Genomic DNA, 14,751 nt, shown 5'->3' on the forward strand with positions numbered 1-14,751 from the left:
ACAACAACAAGTCAAACATTTTCCTCTTCGAAACACAATCTTCTTACAACCTCCGTGAAACATCATTATGGAACTAGTAATGATATTTCTGAACTCATTCATCTCTCTGAAACCACTCGGAGTGTTGTCATTGATAAACATTTTAGAGATTCTTCCAAAGTCAAAGGAACAATACAAGAATTGAAAAATGGTTTAAATTGTGAGGCTCATGTTGAATCCAAGAACAAGATTGCAAAACCAAAGATTCATCTCATTCAATTGGATGATAATGAGACCTTTTTCAGAGTTGAGAAGAAAAAGAAGAAGAAAGCGAGTAGTAAGTTTTATTCCGAGAGGAAAATATAGATCTATTGAACCATTCAATGAATCATCATTCACACATTTTATGAAAATTATGGAAATGTCCATTTAATGTATTTTACATGTATACTCCCGCTCTCGAATTTGTATGTGTCAAACTTGTCCATCGATCGATCGATCGTTACGTTATTACAATACATTTCTCTTGTGTGGCATGACAAACACTATTCATACAACAACTTTTTTGAAACACAAATTCCTTTTCACACCTTTTCAAACTTGGCAAAAACACTCGCATACTCAAACACTCGTACACTCAAACACACACTCGCATACTCACACACTCGCATACTCAAACACGCATACTCAAACACACACTCTATGCTTCATTCCAATACACACACCCCGAAATAGTTCTTTTAAAGGACATTAAAAAAGTACTCACGGGTGTCTCTTTTTCAGAGACTGGAGTCTTTCACAAGTATCATGAGAATCTTGTTTCCAAAAAGAAAAGTTTAATCTACAATCCTGATTGGACCGTTACCATCATGTTTGGATCAGCTCAAGAACAAGTAGATGTTGTTTTTAAGAAAGTGAATGAATTCATTTCATTTCTTGTTGCCATCAATTACTTGTTGAGAGCGACTAATTTAACTCAAACACCTCCATTCAGTGTATTAATGATGAGATATTGGATGTTTGCTGATGAAAATAATGATAACAAACTCTCTATTCAAGAAATTAACAAATTATTTAAGAAATTGAATATTGAAATTAATTTTAATTATTTAAAAAAGAACTTTGAAAGATTTGATGTCGATAAGAGTGGAACTATAGAATTTAATGAATTTATTGAATTATTTAAAGAAATGCATGTCGTTGATGAAGTTGAAGACCTCTTCATGCAATGTACAAATACCAACTTGATGACTGTTCATGAATTTGTCAAATTCTTACATGGTCATCAATCTCAATCAGAAATTTCTGAAAGTCAAGCAATTGAAATTATGAAAAAGAATGGTGCCATAGAAATTGATGGACAATTATGTATGCCTTCCTTTGAATTTACTTCTTTTGTATTTTCTAGTGATAATTCATTGGTGAACCCAACTCTCTATACTCTTCATCATGATATGGATCAACCATTAACAGGTTTGTATTTTTGGTTGTTTTTTGTAGTGAGTGTCAATGTTTCCTATAATAATGATGATGGATGGATCGATCATTTCCTGTATCATTCTTTCATAACAATGGTACCATGATTGTGTACGAATTGGTCATACTGGATAATCTTTACTGTGATCATGTTCTTTTAGATTATTATATTCACTCTTCACACAATACATATTTATCTGGACATCAATTGAAGGGTGAAAGTGATGTAAAAAATTATAGAAATGGTTTACTAGGAGGATCTAGATGTGTCGAGTAAGTACTTTAAGTTCTTTTTACCCAATCCATATAAATATATAAATATATATATTTATTCAATTACTGATGACACACTCACTCTCTATTCCTCCTCGATTCACTTCAATCAATAACCTCTAAAACTACACTCTAAAACTACACTCTAAAACTACACTCTAAATTTTTCAATACTATGATAACCTCTAAAACTACACTCTATTCATGAATACTACACAGACTCGATTGTTGGAATGGAGATCATGGTGAAATTGTCATTTATCATGGTCGTACGTTAACCTCAAAAATTCTCTTTGAAGATGTCATTAAATGCATCAATGATTATTCGTTTGTTCATTCACCCTATCCAGTCATTCTCTCCTTAGATGTTCATGCAGATAAAGAAGGTCAAGAGAAAATGGCAGATATCATGATCAAGATATTTGGAGAGAAATTATTCATGCCTGATGAACACATGACTCGATGGCCATCTCCCAATCAATTGAAACATCGAATTATTTTAAAGAATAAGAAAGTACCTCTGGGAGTCATTCCAACCACACCTCAAGTGACGATGATGAATGGTGAAGATTCTCTATTAGATTCAGATTCTGACGACTCGGAGGATGAAGATGATTTCTCTGATGAAATGAGTACCACTCATACTACTACCACTCATACTACTTCAACTACTACCACCTCTCATCATCATGGTAGAAATCGTGATAAGGCTGTCATTTCCAAAGTCAAAGTTGCTCAAAAATTATCCGATATCACTGCATTGGGTACTACCAAATTAACAAATTTTCAAGATCCTTCCATTGTGAATTTACCATGTTGGAAAATGTTTTCATTGAGTGAAAAGAAGGTTGAAAAATTATTGAACAATGAACCCATGAATCTCATCAAATTTAATCAAAATCACTTTTCAAGATCCTATCCTCATGGTTTGAGATTTGATTCTTCCAATTATGATCCAACAAGTTCATTTGTGACTGGTGTACACATGTCTGCCTTGAATACTCAAACCCATTGTGCTTTTTACAGAATTAATGAATTTAAATTTAAGGAAAATGCAAATTCAGGATATGTCTTGAAACCCAAGATATTACGTGCTGGATCTGAAGAACCATTTCCAGATATGGAGAAATCTCATGTGAAACAATATATCAGTAAGTATCAAATAGACAAAAAGTGAATCATGTTGTATGATGGATTGTTTATTTACCTTGTTATGATGAATATAATGATGATGAATATAATGATGATTATTATGATGATTATTATGATGAATATAATGATGAATATAATGATGAATATATTGTTACCATATTCACCTTATAATGATGAATATAATGATGAATATAATGATGAATATATTGTTACCATATTCACCTCTCTCATTATTGTATGATAACATCATGATGAGCACAGAACTTGACATTATTATGGCCAAACAAGTTCCAAATCCAAAAGGTAAAGAAAAGGGTGAAATTGTAGATCCCTATGTGAAAGTATCTATTTTAGGTCATCCTAGAGACAATGCATCCTATAATACTATTACTGTGTGGGACAATGGATGGAATCCAACATTTAACAATACTTTTGAATTTAAATTAGTGTGTCCAGAATTGGCTTCTCTTCAAATTTCCATATTTGATAAGAATAAGGTTTCTGCAGACAAATTTATTTGTGAAAATATTATTCCTGTAACTGCATTGAGAGAAGGAAAATTGAGAAGTGTTCAAATGTTTGATGAAGATATGAATCTCATCGAGGGATGTCAATTATTGTGTAATTTGGAGATTCTCAAAGTCAATCAATGATATCTGTAATTTCTTTACCGAAATGAACATGGAGTGTGTGGCTCACATTATTTTTGATGTGTCATCCCAATGGTTGCCTTTCAAAAAAAATTGTTTTATTTCGATCATGGATTATTGTGTTCGATGGATTTCTTGCACCTCCAATCACGAAAAATTAAAAACAACTCGAGGTGTTCTCAATTCAACGAGAATTTGTCAATTAATTTCTCATTACATTCCAAGATTGCAATACATGATATCATCGGATGAAAATGATTTGAGACTCATGAATCAACAAGCTCCGTCAATACCACACATGATAGTACTACATGAATGTGGAGAATGGAATGAAACTGATTTTATGTTAAAAACATCGGAACCAAACACCATGTTACTACTTGGTGATTACCAATTATGTTCACATGAATCGTTGCCAATTAAAAATTTGAATCATTTTGGCCAAACTTTAGTAATTGGATGTATTTCAAGAAAAGAGTTGCAATTCTCACATGAAGAATCATATTTAACTTCATTCATTTGTGACCCTTCCAATTCATTCCTTATCCACTTTATAGATCCTAAAAAATATGAGAATAACAAGTTGAATGGATATCTATTTCTTACACAATCTAATAACAATCAATTATTTGAAATATTAATGCATCATTTTGACAGATATATCGAAGAATATATTCAAAGCAATACAAATTTAAAGTTATGGACTAATCATGCCAATTTTACAAAATTATTGAAACATTTATTACTCTCCTTAATACTACTTGCAAAATTTCAACAACAAGTGAAGGCCTCAAAAGATTTTTCTTTGGTGATGCGACAACAGGAACGAACTTGGCTCAATCAAATATGTTTGGAAACACAAGATTCGATATGGCATGATCTCTATGAAAAGGTTCACAATTTTCTCAAACAAGTGGAAAATAATCATCAGGAGAGAATTCAAAAATTTAATACATTACTCAGTTCTCAATCATGCTCCAAAAAGGTATTCAGAGCATCTAAATTATAATAAGCGAAAGATGGTGTAGATGTACTTAAACTCTAATACTACGACAAGTGTATCATGGATTCATGTTTGGATGACATCTATAGATGATTCATTTCAATGAATATTATTATTGATGATCCAAGACCCTCTCTTGATATCTTCAATTAAGACATACACTTGGTGTGATGAAACAATGACCACTCACTTCAAAGCTATACAAACTCTCCAGAGTTGTCTGTGCAATATTATTGATGGCTTCATTGGTGAAAAATGCCTGATGAGGAGTCACAATGACATTGGGAAAGGTCAATAATCTCATGAATGTGTCGTCCGTGATAATTTGTTCTCGACGATCCTCGAAAAACAAATCATGTTCAAATTCATAGACATCAAGACCTAGACTTCCAATTTGACCACTCTTTAAGCCATCAATGACATGTTCAGTGACAATCAGTCCTCCTCGTGCTGCATTGACAATCATGACTCCTTTTTTCATCTTTTTTATGGAATTTGCATTAATCATGTGTTCAGTGACACCCTTAATGAGTGGACAATGAAGAGTAATGACATCTGCTTGTGCATACAAATCATCCATCGATTCAACAAATTCAATTCCCATTTTGATCAAGTCAGGATCTTGAATTGAATCATAGACCATGACTCGAGCACCAAATCCCATTCTCAAACATTTGCACACAAGTTTTCCAATTTTACCACTACCTCCAATCACTCCATATACTTTAGTATTCATATCAAATCCCATTAATCCTTCCAAACTAAATTCACCATCCTTAATTCTTTGAAAGGCTCGATGAATTTTTCTGTTCAGAGCCATAATCATGGCAATGGTAAAGTCAGCAGTAGCACCAGGTGAATATTCTAGTGTTTTGTTGTGGTGGTGATGGTAGTGGTGGTGATGCATGGTTCATGGTCATGTATGTGTATGCGTGGTGTACAATGATGGATCCATCGTGATGGTTGTTGTTGTTTTAGTGGTCATCATTGATCATGATTGATCATGATTAGCATGCATGATACATTAGGTACATCATTAAGTACATCATGATAGGTTCATCATCATGATCAGATACATTGACCTCAAAAATTTCAAATTCATGGTTTGACATTCACTTACCTGGAACTCGACACACCTTAATACCATATTCTGTGGCTGCAGCAATATCTACATTGTTGTATCCAGCAGATCTCAATGCAACACATTTTACACCAAAATGAGAATGCAATATTTTCAAAACATTTCTATTGACATTATCATTGACAAAGACAGTAATATAATCACAACCTTCTGCTAATCCTAATGTTGATTCTGTTAAGCGAGCATCAATGAATTTTAAATGAAATGGACCTGATCTTTCTAAATTCGAATAATTGGGAAGGAATTTTGATGGATTCCATTGAACTGTTTTCAAATTGTTGATGATATTCTTCAACCCTTTGGTCATCAACTTACTTGAATCTTGAAGAGAAGATGATTTACTCTCGAGTAAAGGTTGATAATATTCTTTCAAGAAATGATCATCCCGACAGAATTTTGTATAAATCAGTGGATTGAGAGGACCAAATGATCTTTCAACAAATGGTTTTGATGAAAAGGAAGCAATGGTTTTTGTATTCATTTTTTATTCAAATAATTGTTACAAGATTTAGAAAGGATTTAAGAGGAGCCTCAAATTAGGTAAAAAAATATTTAATACAAAAAAAGGTTCATGATATCTACTACTAGATTCACTACTACTAGCTCATGGACGAATAGTTTAACGATTATGAAATATAATTTTCATTTCCACCAATGCACTAAATATCATATAAGACAAGTAGAGAGATCCAAGAAAGAGTCCAAATATTTTGGGAGAGTGCCATCGACATAATGGAACTACAATGAGAGCACTCGAGAGGGATGCAATCAAAAAGAAAAAGGATGCATACACAGTAGTATTCTTTTCAAATACAAATGGCGTTCCATTCAAAATATTCGAAGAGGTAGCTGCAATACCAAGTCCAATCAGTAAATTCTATAAATTGAATTGTATGTCGAGAGAGTGATTATACGAAGAGCATATGATTCATATGTACATAAATATCATATGTTTCAAAAATAATAATTTAGCAATGTCGAATTAATACTAGTACTAATCCTAATACTAATACTACATACCAATAATGGTCCACCGTAAATTCCACCCAATGCCATCTCAACAAATCCTTGTCTTGCAATAAGAACATCAGCAACAAGATCACTCAATGAATTTCCCCAACTCAATACAGTAATCGATAGAATAGCATCACTCACTTGAAGAATGACACCCAATGAAGTTAATAAATCAACCATTTCATTAGCAATGATATAAATCCATAAAATAGACATGATAAATGCTAAAAATACAAATATCTATCATCACAGTGTAGTAGGTATAGTATAGGTATAGTATAGGTATAGTATAGTATAGGTGTAGTATTTAAAAATCAAGTTGTAGTAAAAAACAATAAGAATGTTTAAGAGTAAAACCACACATGTGGTGTGTGCAATGATAAAGCTCAAATGGATAATACTTATGTGAATCAAGTACTTACAAAATGATATCTTGGTGGTTTTCCTCGTCGAGAAGTGAAAAATACAATCAATGAAAAGACACATCCAATCAAAAGAGTGAGTGCCCAAACTGGAAATGATGAATTTGGAAGTGTCAATGTAACATCTAAATTCGGTCAACATTCAACAACATCATCAAACACTAACTCAACACCATACCAACTCTACTTACATCCTGTTGCAAATACTGCAAATGGTGGCATGAATATCATTGAAACACATGCAAAGAATTTACTCCAATCTTCTGGATCTGCTTTTGGAATGGTTAAATTTCTAATCAATAATGTCCATCCTTCGAAAAGAACAAAAAATATTTTTGAAAATAAAGATTTTTCTTCCCATTCAATCCAATCTAAAAAGTATTCCAGAAAATCTTTGAATTTGGTTTGTAGTGTCAAATAGAGCGAAGTGGCCTTCCATTTTCGAGAATCATTCGAGAGTAGTGATGTTTCTTCATGTGGTTCTGTTGTACTCGTTGTATTATGATTTGTTGCAAAATGTTCATTGATGATGAGAGATCCAGTAAATTCAATTGTTCTTTTAGCAGAACGATTCGTAGTGTTGGTACTATTGCTGCTACTACTACTACTACTAGTACCCACATTTAAAATTTGATTGGATAATAGTGTACTATTGGATGGTATGGATGTATCTATTGTAATTTTTTCTTTTTTTGGAATCGTTTTAGCCAATACAGAGCTATTCGATGGAATTTCATCTTGATCAAATCTTGGAGATGTAAACGTCTCACTCGTTGTGGTGTGATGATGTTTTTTGTGTACATGTACCATTCCTACTTTTGGATAAAATACAGTTCCAAAAAAGTTATGTTTTTGTTCTTCAATAATTTCTTTTTTCACAAACTCATTCAAATCAGATATCTTGTTAATTTGCATTTCAAAATTAGGTGCTTTACCAATCTTCCATCCATCCCCACCATCTTGTACTTCATCTGAATCATATTCATCGTCATTAATAACTCCAATATTCTTATTCTTCCTTTTATATCTTTGATAACATGTAATCAATGTTCTTGATAAAATTACAAAAGAGACATAACTTCCATAAATTAATAGACAAACAATACTTTGCCATAAATTAATAGAACCATTAAAAATAACCATAAACATGACATAGGAAACACTAATTAAATAGGCAATAGAATCTCTCAAAAATGGAAATGGAATGACTTTGGCATTAGAGAATAGACTCACAGCTGACATGACCATGGATGTAACAAATACTCCCTAAATGAAAATATATTTGACGAGTTGTGTATATACAATGTCAAATAGAAATAAATATTACAATATTGAAATATAGTGAAATAAATATTCAATTATATTGGAATATCATGATTACATTCATTGTAAAATAACAAATACATACAGCACCAATAGGTTCACCAACTCCAAAACCTTTTTTCCAATGATTTTAAAATGATCATTAAATTAAACCTTGTTCACATATATTGACTTACCTGTTGATCCAGAAAACACGCCAGCAATAATACTCGAAATATCAGGAGCACCATTTCCTAAACTCAAAAATGTTACACCTTAGAGAAGTAAATTGTTCATATTTCAAATCAATAATAAATATATGGTTCAACAACAATATTTCAATATAATATTATAAACACATGGTTCCATTTCAAATCAATAATAGCAATGAATATCAAATAATTCAAATCAATAATAAATATATGGTTTCAACAACAACATTTCAATTATAAACATTTAGTTCCATCAATGAATATTTCATATATCCATCATAAACATCATGGGTTCAATGAAAATGTCAATCCAATCATAGGTTCAATGAAAATGTCAATCCAATCATAGGTTCAATAAAAATGTCAATCCATTTAATAAATCCAATAATAGACTATACAAATAAATACACTTACCTGCAACATCAGGTGATAATCTCAAAATTCTACAAATTTCTGTAAGTGCAGGACAGAAATTCACTTCAGCAGTATTTGATAACATGAAAAATAATACCAATATCCAACAAATACTCAATACAAAGAATAACCATGATACATTTTTCAATCCACAATATCTTATATTTAAATAATTAATCATACCACCACCCATTGGATTTGGACAATTTTCTTGAACAAATTCACATTGATCGAGTTCATAATTTGCAATTTTATGACAAATTTTAGTATTACCATCGTCATCACCAACCAATGGAGATGATGTTTGAAAATTGAGAGGATGAGAGGGTGTTATGAGAGGAGTAGTAGTATTTGTGAGAGTTGTAGTAGAATGATAAAGATTGTGAGGACTAGCATTTCGATCATGATGATGACCAAGACGAAGAAGATGATGACTACTAGTTGAACGTGTCGTCGATACGTATTTTCGAATATTCAAAGGTTGTTGTTGTTGAGGAGGAGGAGTGGGGTCAATAGGTATGGTCTTTGACGACCATGTCCAACCAAATAATAGCAGAGAAGTACTCCATGACGAGTGATATTCATCGCTCAGTGTGGTGTTCATTGTCTGATTGTTGTTGTTTGTTGTTGGTTCATTCTTCTTGAATAAAATCATACATAACACGACGAGAATGGCAATACTTGAATATTTCACCACATACCACCATGAGGTTCGGGGCACGTGTGGAAATATTCTCATGATGATGCAAGTGTGTATATGTATATATGTATATATGTGTGTATGTGTGTATGGGTATGGTGTGTTATGAAATGATGATGATAAAACTCAACAATGAGATTGTTATTCAATTGAATCGCACGAGACACTGTTTTGGGTCAGCGAGACGAATTTTTTCTTGGTCTGTTCCATATGAAAACCGATGGATCTCGGAGTTGCTGTTGTTGCATAACAAACATTTAGAACCAAATGGAACATCGTGACACTGTGTGTGTTACAACGTACGTAACAAATTATCATTCATTTCAAATTTACACACAAACTTTTAATTGGTCTCCTCTGGATTCAATTTCAAGAAGACTTGTTCCAATGTGGACTGAGTAATCATGAAGGATGCAATTCCCAACTCTTCTTTCTTCATGGATAATTCTTTTAAGAATGATGGAAATTGAGAAATTAAATCATTGGAGAGAATGCATTTACATTGAGACAAATCATTCTCACGATTCATTTCTGTCATTTGGAATGAATGTTCAGTAGAAGTGAAATATGGAGATGTCATTGATGATGATGCTTGATGATCTGTTGTTACAACACTACGACCACTATGACTACTACTACTACCACGATCATGACTTCTACTACTACGACTACCACCACGACTACTACCAATACCACCACTGGTACTACTACTACCAATCGTAGTAACATTAGGATGATGATTGAGTGAATAAGAATCTTTCGAAATCCATTGGAAGAATTGATTTGAAAAATGTTCTTCAAAAAATGTTCGAATCTTTTCGATCGTTCCATGATCACAACAAGTCTCCCTTAATGTCATTTCAATACAATATCCAATTCCATAATGATTTTTTAAATAGAGTGATGTTCCAGAGACTTCAATGTTACCATTCTTCATGATATGAATTTCATCTGCCAAGACATCTGCTTCTTCCATTTGATGAGTTGTGAGAATGATGATTTTTCTTGATTGTTTTCTGAATTGTTGTAATACATTCCAAATAATTTGTCGATTATGAATATCCACACCTGTACTGACTTCATCCAAAATTAAAATATCAGGATTACCAATAATGGAAATGGCAAATGAGAGTTTTCTTTTTTGACCACCACTCAATGTACTTGCATCTTTGTACTTGAATTCTGAGAATTCTAACATTTCAAGTAAATGATCAATTTGAGAATTGAGGCTTTTCAATGTATCAGGAATCCAAGAGTTCATTCGTGTTGCATTCATGTGATCCTGAGGAGGAGTAGGAGTAATAGGATGATCTAATGGATCTTCTTCAAATATAGAGAATTGATTTCTTCTACTTTTAATCATGGCAAATATTCTTAAATGATCCACAACACTCAATTTTGGAAATATTAAATCTTCTTGAGGGCATACACCCATTCTCGATCGAATCTCATCAATATGATCGTTCACATTCAAATCATCAAAATAAATATTACCACTCTCTGGTTTCAATTGTCCACTCAATAGAGACACAAGAGTTGATTTACCAACACCATTCTTTCCAATAAATACTGTAATTTCACCTTCCTTAATATTTAAAGTTAAATCACTCAATACAACAACTTGTCTCGTTTTTGGAGTGAAACATGAAATGAATGAATGCGTAAAAGAACGTTGATTCGTACTTGGATCATTGGTGTTAAATGTCTTGCTGACATGTTCAATTCGAATCTGAGAAGGTGTAGTAAAATCATGATGCAACCAAGTTGGATGAACCTCTTGAGATGTTGGTGGTGGAAATTCATTCGAGTGTGAATGTGTGATGGAATTACGAGAATTATGATTAAATCTTCCAGTCCAATGTTGAGAAAGACGTTTCAACCATCCATGAATGATTCGTTTCCAAAATTTTAACAGTGATTGAGATTGTGACTCTCCTCTTTTCTTATCCAATACAATGGCAATCAATAAATATAAAATACTATCACCAATCAATACAAGTATCATGACAAAGAGAGGTGGTACACTCATGTAAGAGTTGAAACGAGTGGATAATGCATTCTCGAAAAGACTTGACCATGAAAAATACACATGTTGATTCTCATACTTGGACACAATGACATGTATCATATCACAAAATGCAATTGGACTCAATACATACAATACATATTGAATACATGTTGAGAGAATGAACAAGTATTGAGAGGATTGATCATCCGTAGAACCAGAATTCATCATCATGGGTATGATCATTGCATTGGGTAATACAAATCGATACACAATCCAAATAATTTCCAATGCCATAAAAAGTAATTGAGAAAGGAAGAGTGCCTTCTTTGGATCATTAAAAAATGTACTTGTCATGATCATTAAGGGAATTCCACTCATTAAATACACCATCAAAATTCCACAAAATAAAAATAAATTGACATGTTTCAATAAATTAGAAATGAATAATGAAATAAATGTCATGACCATGAGAATGATGATTTCTAAAGAACATGAAATAAAATACGAAAGAATATAACTTGAATGATGACATCCCATAAGAATCATGTAAGATTTAAGTTTTGATTGTTTTTCAGTTACAATAGAAATTAAATTAGGATTAAAAAAGTTTAAAATACTAAAACTAAAATAGATAGGATATAATAGAGAGAGAATTAGGGTGAGCATGGTACCACTAGTGTTACTACTCGAACCTTGACTACTACCATGACTACTACTACCACTCGTAGGACTTTCACTTGAAAATTGTCTTGCATAGATTTGAATAGAACTTTCATTCATTTTCACCTTCTTATTCATGGCATTAGAAATTGCAATATTCACATAATGTTGAATGTAGAGTTGTGAAGAATAATCGATCCATTGATTTCTAAAGGAGGAACTTGTCTTGTTTATAAATATCAAATCTTGTGATGATTTGAAATGTAAATCAACAAGATACTTTTGAGAATTTTGTAAATAATGAATTGGATTATTTTCCTTGTTGTATTGAATATTACTAAAAGATCTACTGTGTTGTAAGGTTTTGTAAATTTCTTGAATGGTTGATTTTTCGAATAAATCTGAATGTTGTAATGACATGTAAACCATAAATGATTGATTATTAAAAGATGTGACATGATGTGTGGATGTATCATGATTGTGTTGATATTGTTGATGAACAAAAATATAATTCACCATCATCCATAACACAAATATTAATTGAATCGGAAATGTCAATGAGAGGAGAGTTTGAAATGGTTTACTTGTTTTGTATTTTAAATTCTTGTAGGTGAGAATGAGTGTTTGATGGATGAGAGAATGGAGGTAGTGATGTTGTTGATGTTGTTGATGTTGTTGTCGACGATGAGGAGGAGGACATCCAAGATCATTGGATGGAGGGTGTGATGGCGAATGGAAGGATGACATTTTTTGAAGCGGTTATTTTGGTGAAATGTTTGTGATCATCATGCATGATCCTTCTTTGAATACTTTATCAAGTCTTTGCGTGTTGAAAAACATCACACTCTTGAAATTAATCATCATATCGCTCGACTCAGTTTCATTTGATGACACATTTAAACCACGAACGTCATGAAATCAAAAATCCAACAAAAAATATTTTTCATTCGTGATTCACCTCCTCTCTTCCACTTCTTCTGCACCATACAGAGGTGAATTGAATACTCTCTCGTCGAGCCCACCACCGATCGATTAGAATTCATTTCAACAACAACAACACTACTCTCTCAAGAACATCTAGATACACCTTTCCAATGCTAAAGCGTATTCAATCCGGTAATACGGTATCATCAGGCTCATCATCGAGCCAATATTCAAGTGGATCCAATTACAATTCCAACAATAATAACAACAACAATACAACTGGCTCCTCTTCTCCTACTCTCCGAGACCAACAACAAGAACAATTTAAAAAAGTTCTTGCTCAACTTTTAAAATTACCATGCAATGCGGAATGTGCAGATTGTACCGAAGCTCGTCCTGTATGGTGTAGCGCTACCTTTGGTACTTTTATTTGTTTGAGATGTGCTGGAATTCATCGTTCTTTAGGTTCACATATTTCCTTTGTAAGAAGTGCTGAAATGGATAAATGGGATGAAAAACATGTCAAACTCATGCAATTAATGGGAAATGAAAGAGCACGTGAATATTTTGAACATGAATTACCAAGCGATAAAAAGAAACCATCTCGATTGGATTCTACAAATGTGGTTGAACAATTTATTAAGGATAAATATGTGAGCTTGAAATATGTTCCTAAAAAAGAAGATGGAAAAAAGATGACATTTAGAGAATTTTTGGAATTGGTCAAGAATGCAAGTTCTGATAAGCAAAAAACTGTTGATTCTACGAGTGGCAATGAAAAAAAGAAAAAGAGTGTCAAGTCTCCTACAACCGATGAAGTAAAAAAGAAGAAGAAGAAGAAACCAACCACCAACAATGAGGATGGAAAGAGTGTTGAAGACATTATTGGAGTGTCACCTAGTGCAAGCTCTACACAATCTGTTAATTTTACATTTGATGATTTACTTTCAAGTCCATTGAGTGTTGAATCGACAACAACAACACCCACTGTTGCGACAACACCATCTCAGGTCAATAACACAGCAGATCCAAATACCTTGATGGGATTTTTAAGTGATAAATTTTCATTGATTGATTTGGGAAATAGCAAGACAAGTCCAACTGTTGTCAATACAACAACAACCAATGTCAGTACAGTTGCTGTTGTTGCTAATAATACAAATACTACCAAGCAAGATTCAAATGGAGCTACAAAAAGTGAAGTGAAAAAGAAGACTAAAAAGTCTGTCAAGCCCATTAAAACTTCTTCATTCGAAGATGATGAAGAAGAAGACGAGTATGATGCAATTTTCCAAAAACCAGCATCATCTACAACAACAGATCAAGAACAGAAAAAGAATGCAATTTTGGATTTGTGGAAATAATTCTTCTTACGACTTTTTATTAAATAATTCATGTATTTTGAGTGTATGTTACACACC

General features: G+C 32.6%; 6 protein-coding genes across 6 annotated transcripts in view; 3 read left to right on the forward strand and 3 right to left on the reverse strand.

Annotated features, from left to right (window-relative positions):
- C9374_005087 (uncharacterized protein) overlaps positions 1-3,533 on the forward strand; it is a gene marked incomplete at both ends in the record, with an annotated part of 3,551 nt that extends 18 nt beyond the window's left edge. The window contains 5 exons of the mRNA XM_044694798.1: positions 1-316; positions 715-1,452; positions 1,617-1,728; positions 1,948-2,879; positions 3,142-3,533. The exon at positions 1-316 is cut by the window's left edge and continues 18 nt beyond it. Of these exons, the coding sequence (XP_044548186.1) occupies positions 1-316; positions 715-1,452; positions 1,617-1,728; positions 1,948-2,879; positions 3,142-3,533 (2,490 nt within the window). The remainder of the gene's footprint in view (positions 317-714; positions 1,453-1,616; positions 1,729-1,947; positions 2,880-3,141) is intronic.
- Positions 3,534-3,765: 232 nt separating this feature from the next.
- Positions 3,766-4,539, forward strand: C9374_005088 (uncharacterized protein; the record flags this gene model as incomplete). Its single annotated transcript, XM_044694799.1, has 1 exon — positions 3,766-4,539. One exon carries the CDS (start codon positions 3,766-3,768, stop codon positions 4,537-4,539), a length of 774 nt encoding a protein of 257 aa, XP_044548187.1.
- A 139-nt stretch (positions 4,540-4,678) lies between these two features.
- C9374_005089 (uncharacterized protein) lies at positions 4,679-6,155 on the reverse strand (the record flags this gene model as incomplete). Its single annotated transcript, XM_044694800.1, has 3 exons — positions 4,679-5,397; positions 5,654-5,938; positions 5,990-6,155. The coding sequence occupies 3 exons, from the start codon at positions 6,153-6,155 to the stop codon at positions 4,679-4,681; spliced, it is 1,170 nt and encodes a 389-aa protein (XP_044548188.1).
- A 138-nt stretch (positions 6,156-6,293) lies between these two features.
- On the reverse strand, positions 6,294-9,777 carry C9374_005090 (uncharacterized protein; the record flags this gene model as incomplete). The annotated part of the gene is made up of 7 exons (XM_044694802.1): positions 6,294-6,551; positions 6,695-6,928; positions 7,111-7,235; positions 7,302-8,376; positions 8,519-8,547; positions 8,610-8,687; positions 9,039-9,777. 7 exons carry the CDS (start codon positions 9,775-9,777, stop codon positions 6,294-6,296), a joined length of 2,538 nt encoding a protein of 845 aa, XP_044548189.1.
- A 304-nt stretch (positions 9,778-10,081) lies between these two features.
- On the reverse strand, positions 10,082-13,153 carry C9374_005091 (uncharacterized protein; the record flags this gene model as incomplete). The annotated part of the gene is made up of 1 exon (XM_044694803.1): positions 10,082-13,153. The coding sequence occupies one exon, from the start codon at positions 13,151-13,153 to the stop codon at positions 10,082-10,084; it is 3,072 nt and encodes a 1,023-aa protein (XP_044548190.1).
- A 347-nt stretch (positions 13,154-13,500) lies between these two features.
- Positions 13,501-14,694, forward strand: C9374_005092 (uncharacterized protein; the record flags this gene model as incomplete). The annotated part of the gene is made up of 1 exon (XM_044694804.1): positions 13,501-14,694. The coding sequence occupies one exon, from the start codon at positions 13,501-13,503 to the stop codon at positions 14,692-14,694; it is 1,194 nt and encodes a 397-aa protein (XP_044548191.1).
- Positions 14,695-14,751: the final 57 nt, after the last annotated feature.

Source organism: Naegleria lovaniensis, assembly GCF_003324165.1.
Source record: "Naegleria lovaniensis strain ATCC 30569 chromosome Unknown tig023, whole genome shotgun sequence".
Taxonomy (NCBI): domain Eukaryota; phylum Heterolobosea; class Eutetramitea; order Acrasida; family Naegleriidae; genus Naegleria; species Naegleria lovaniensis.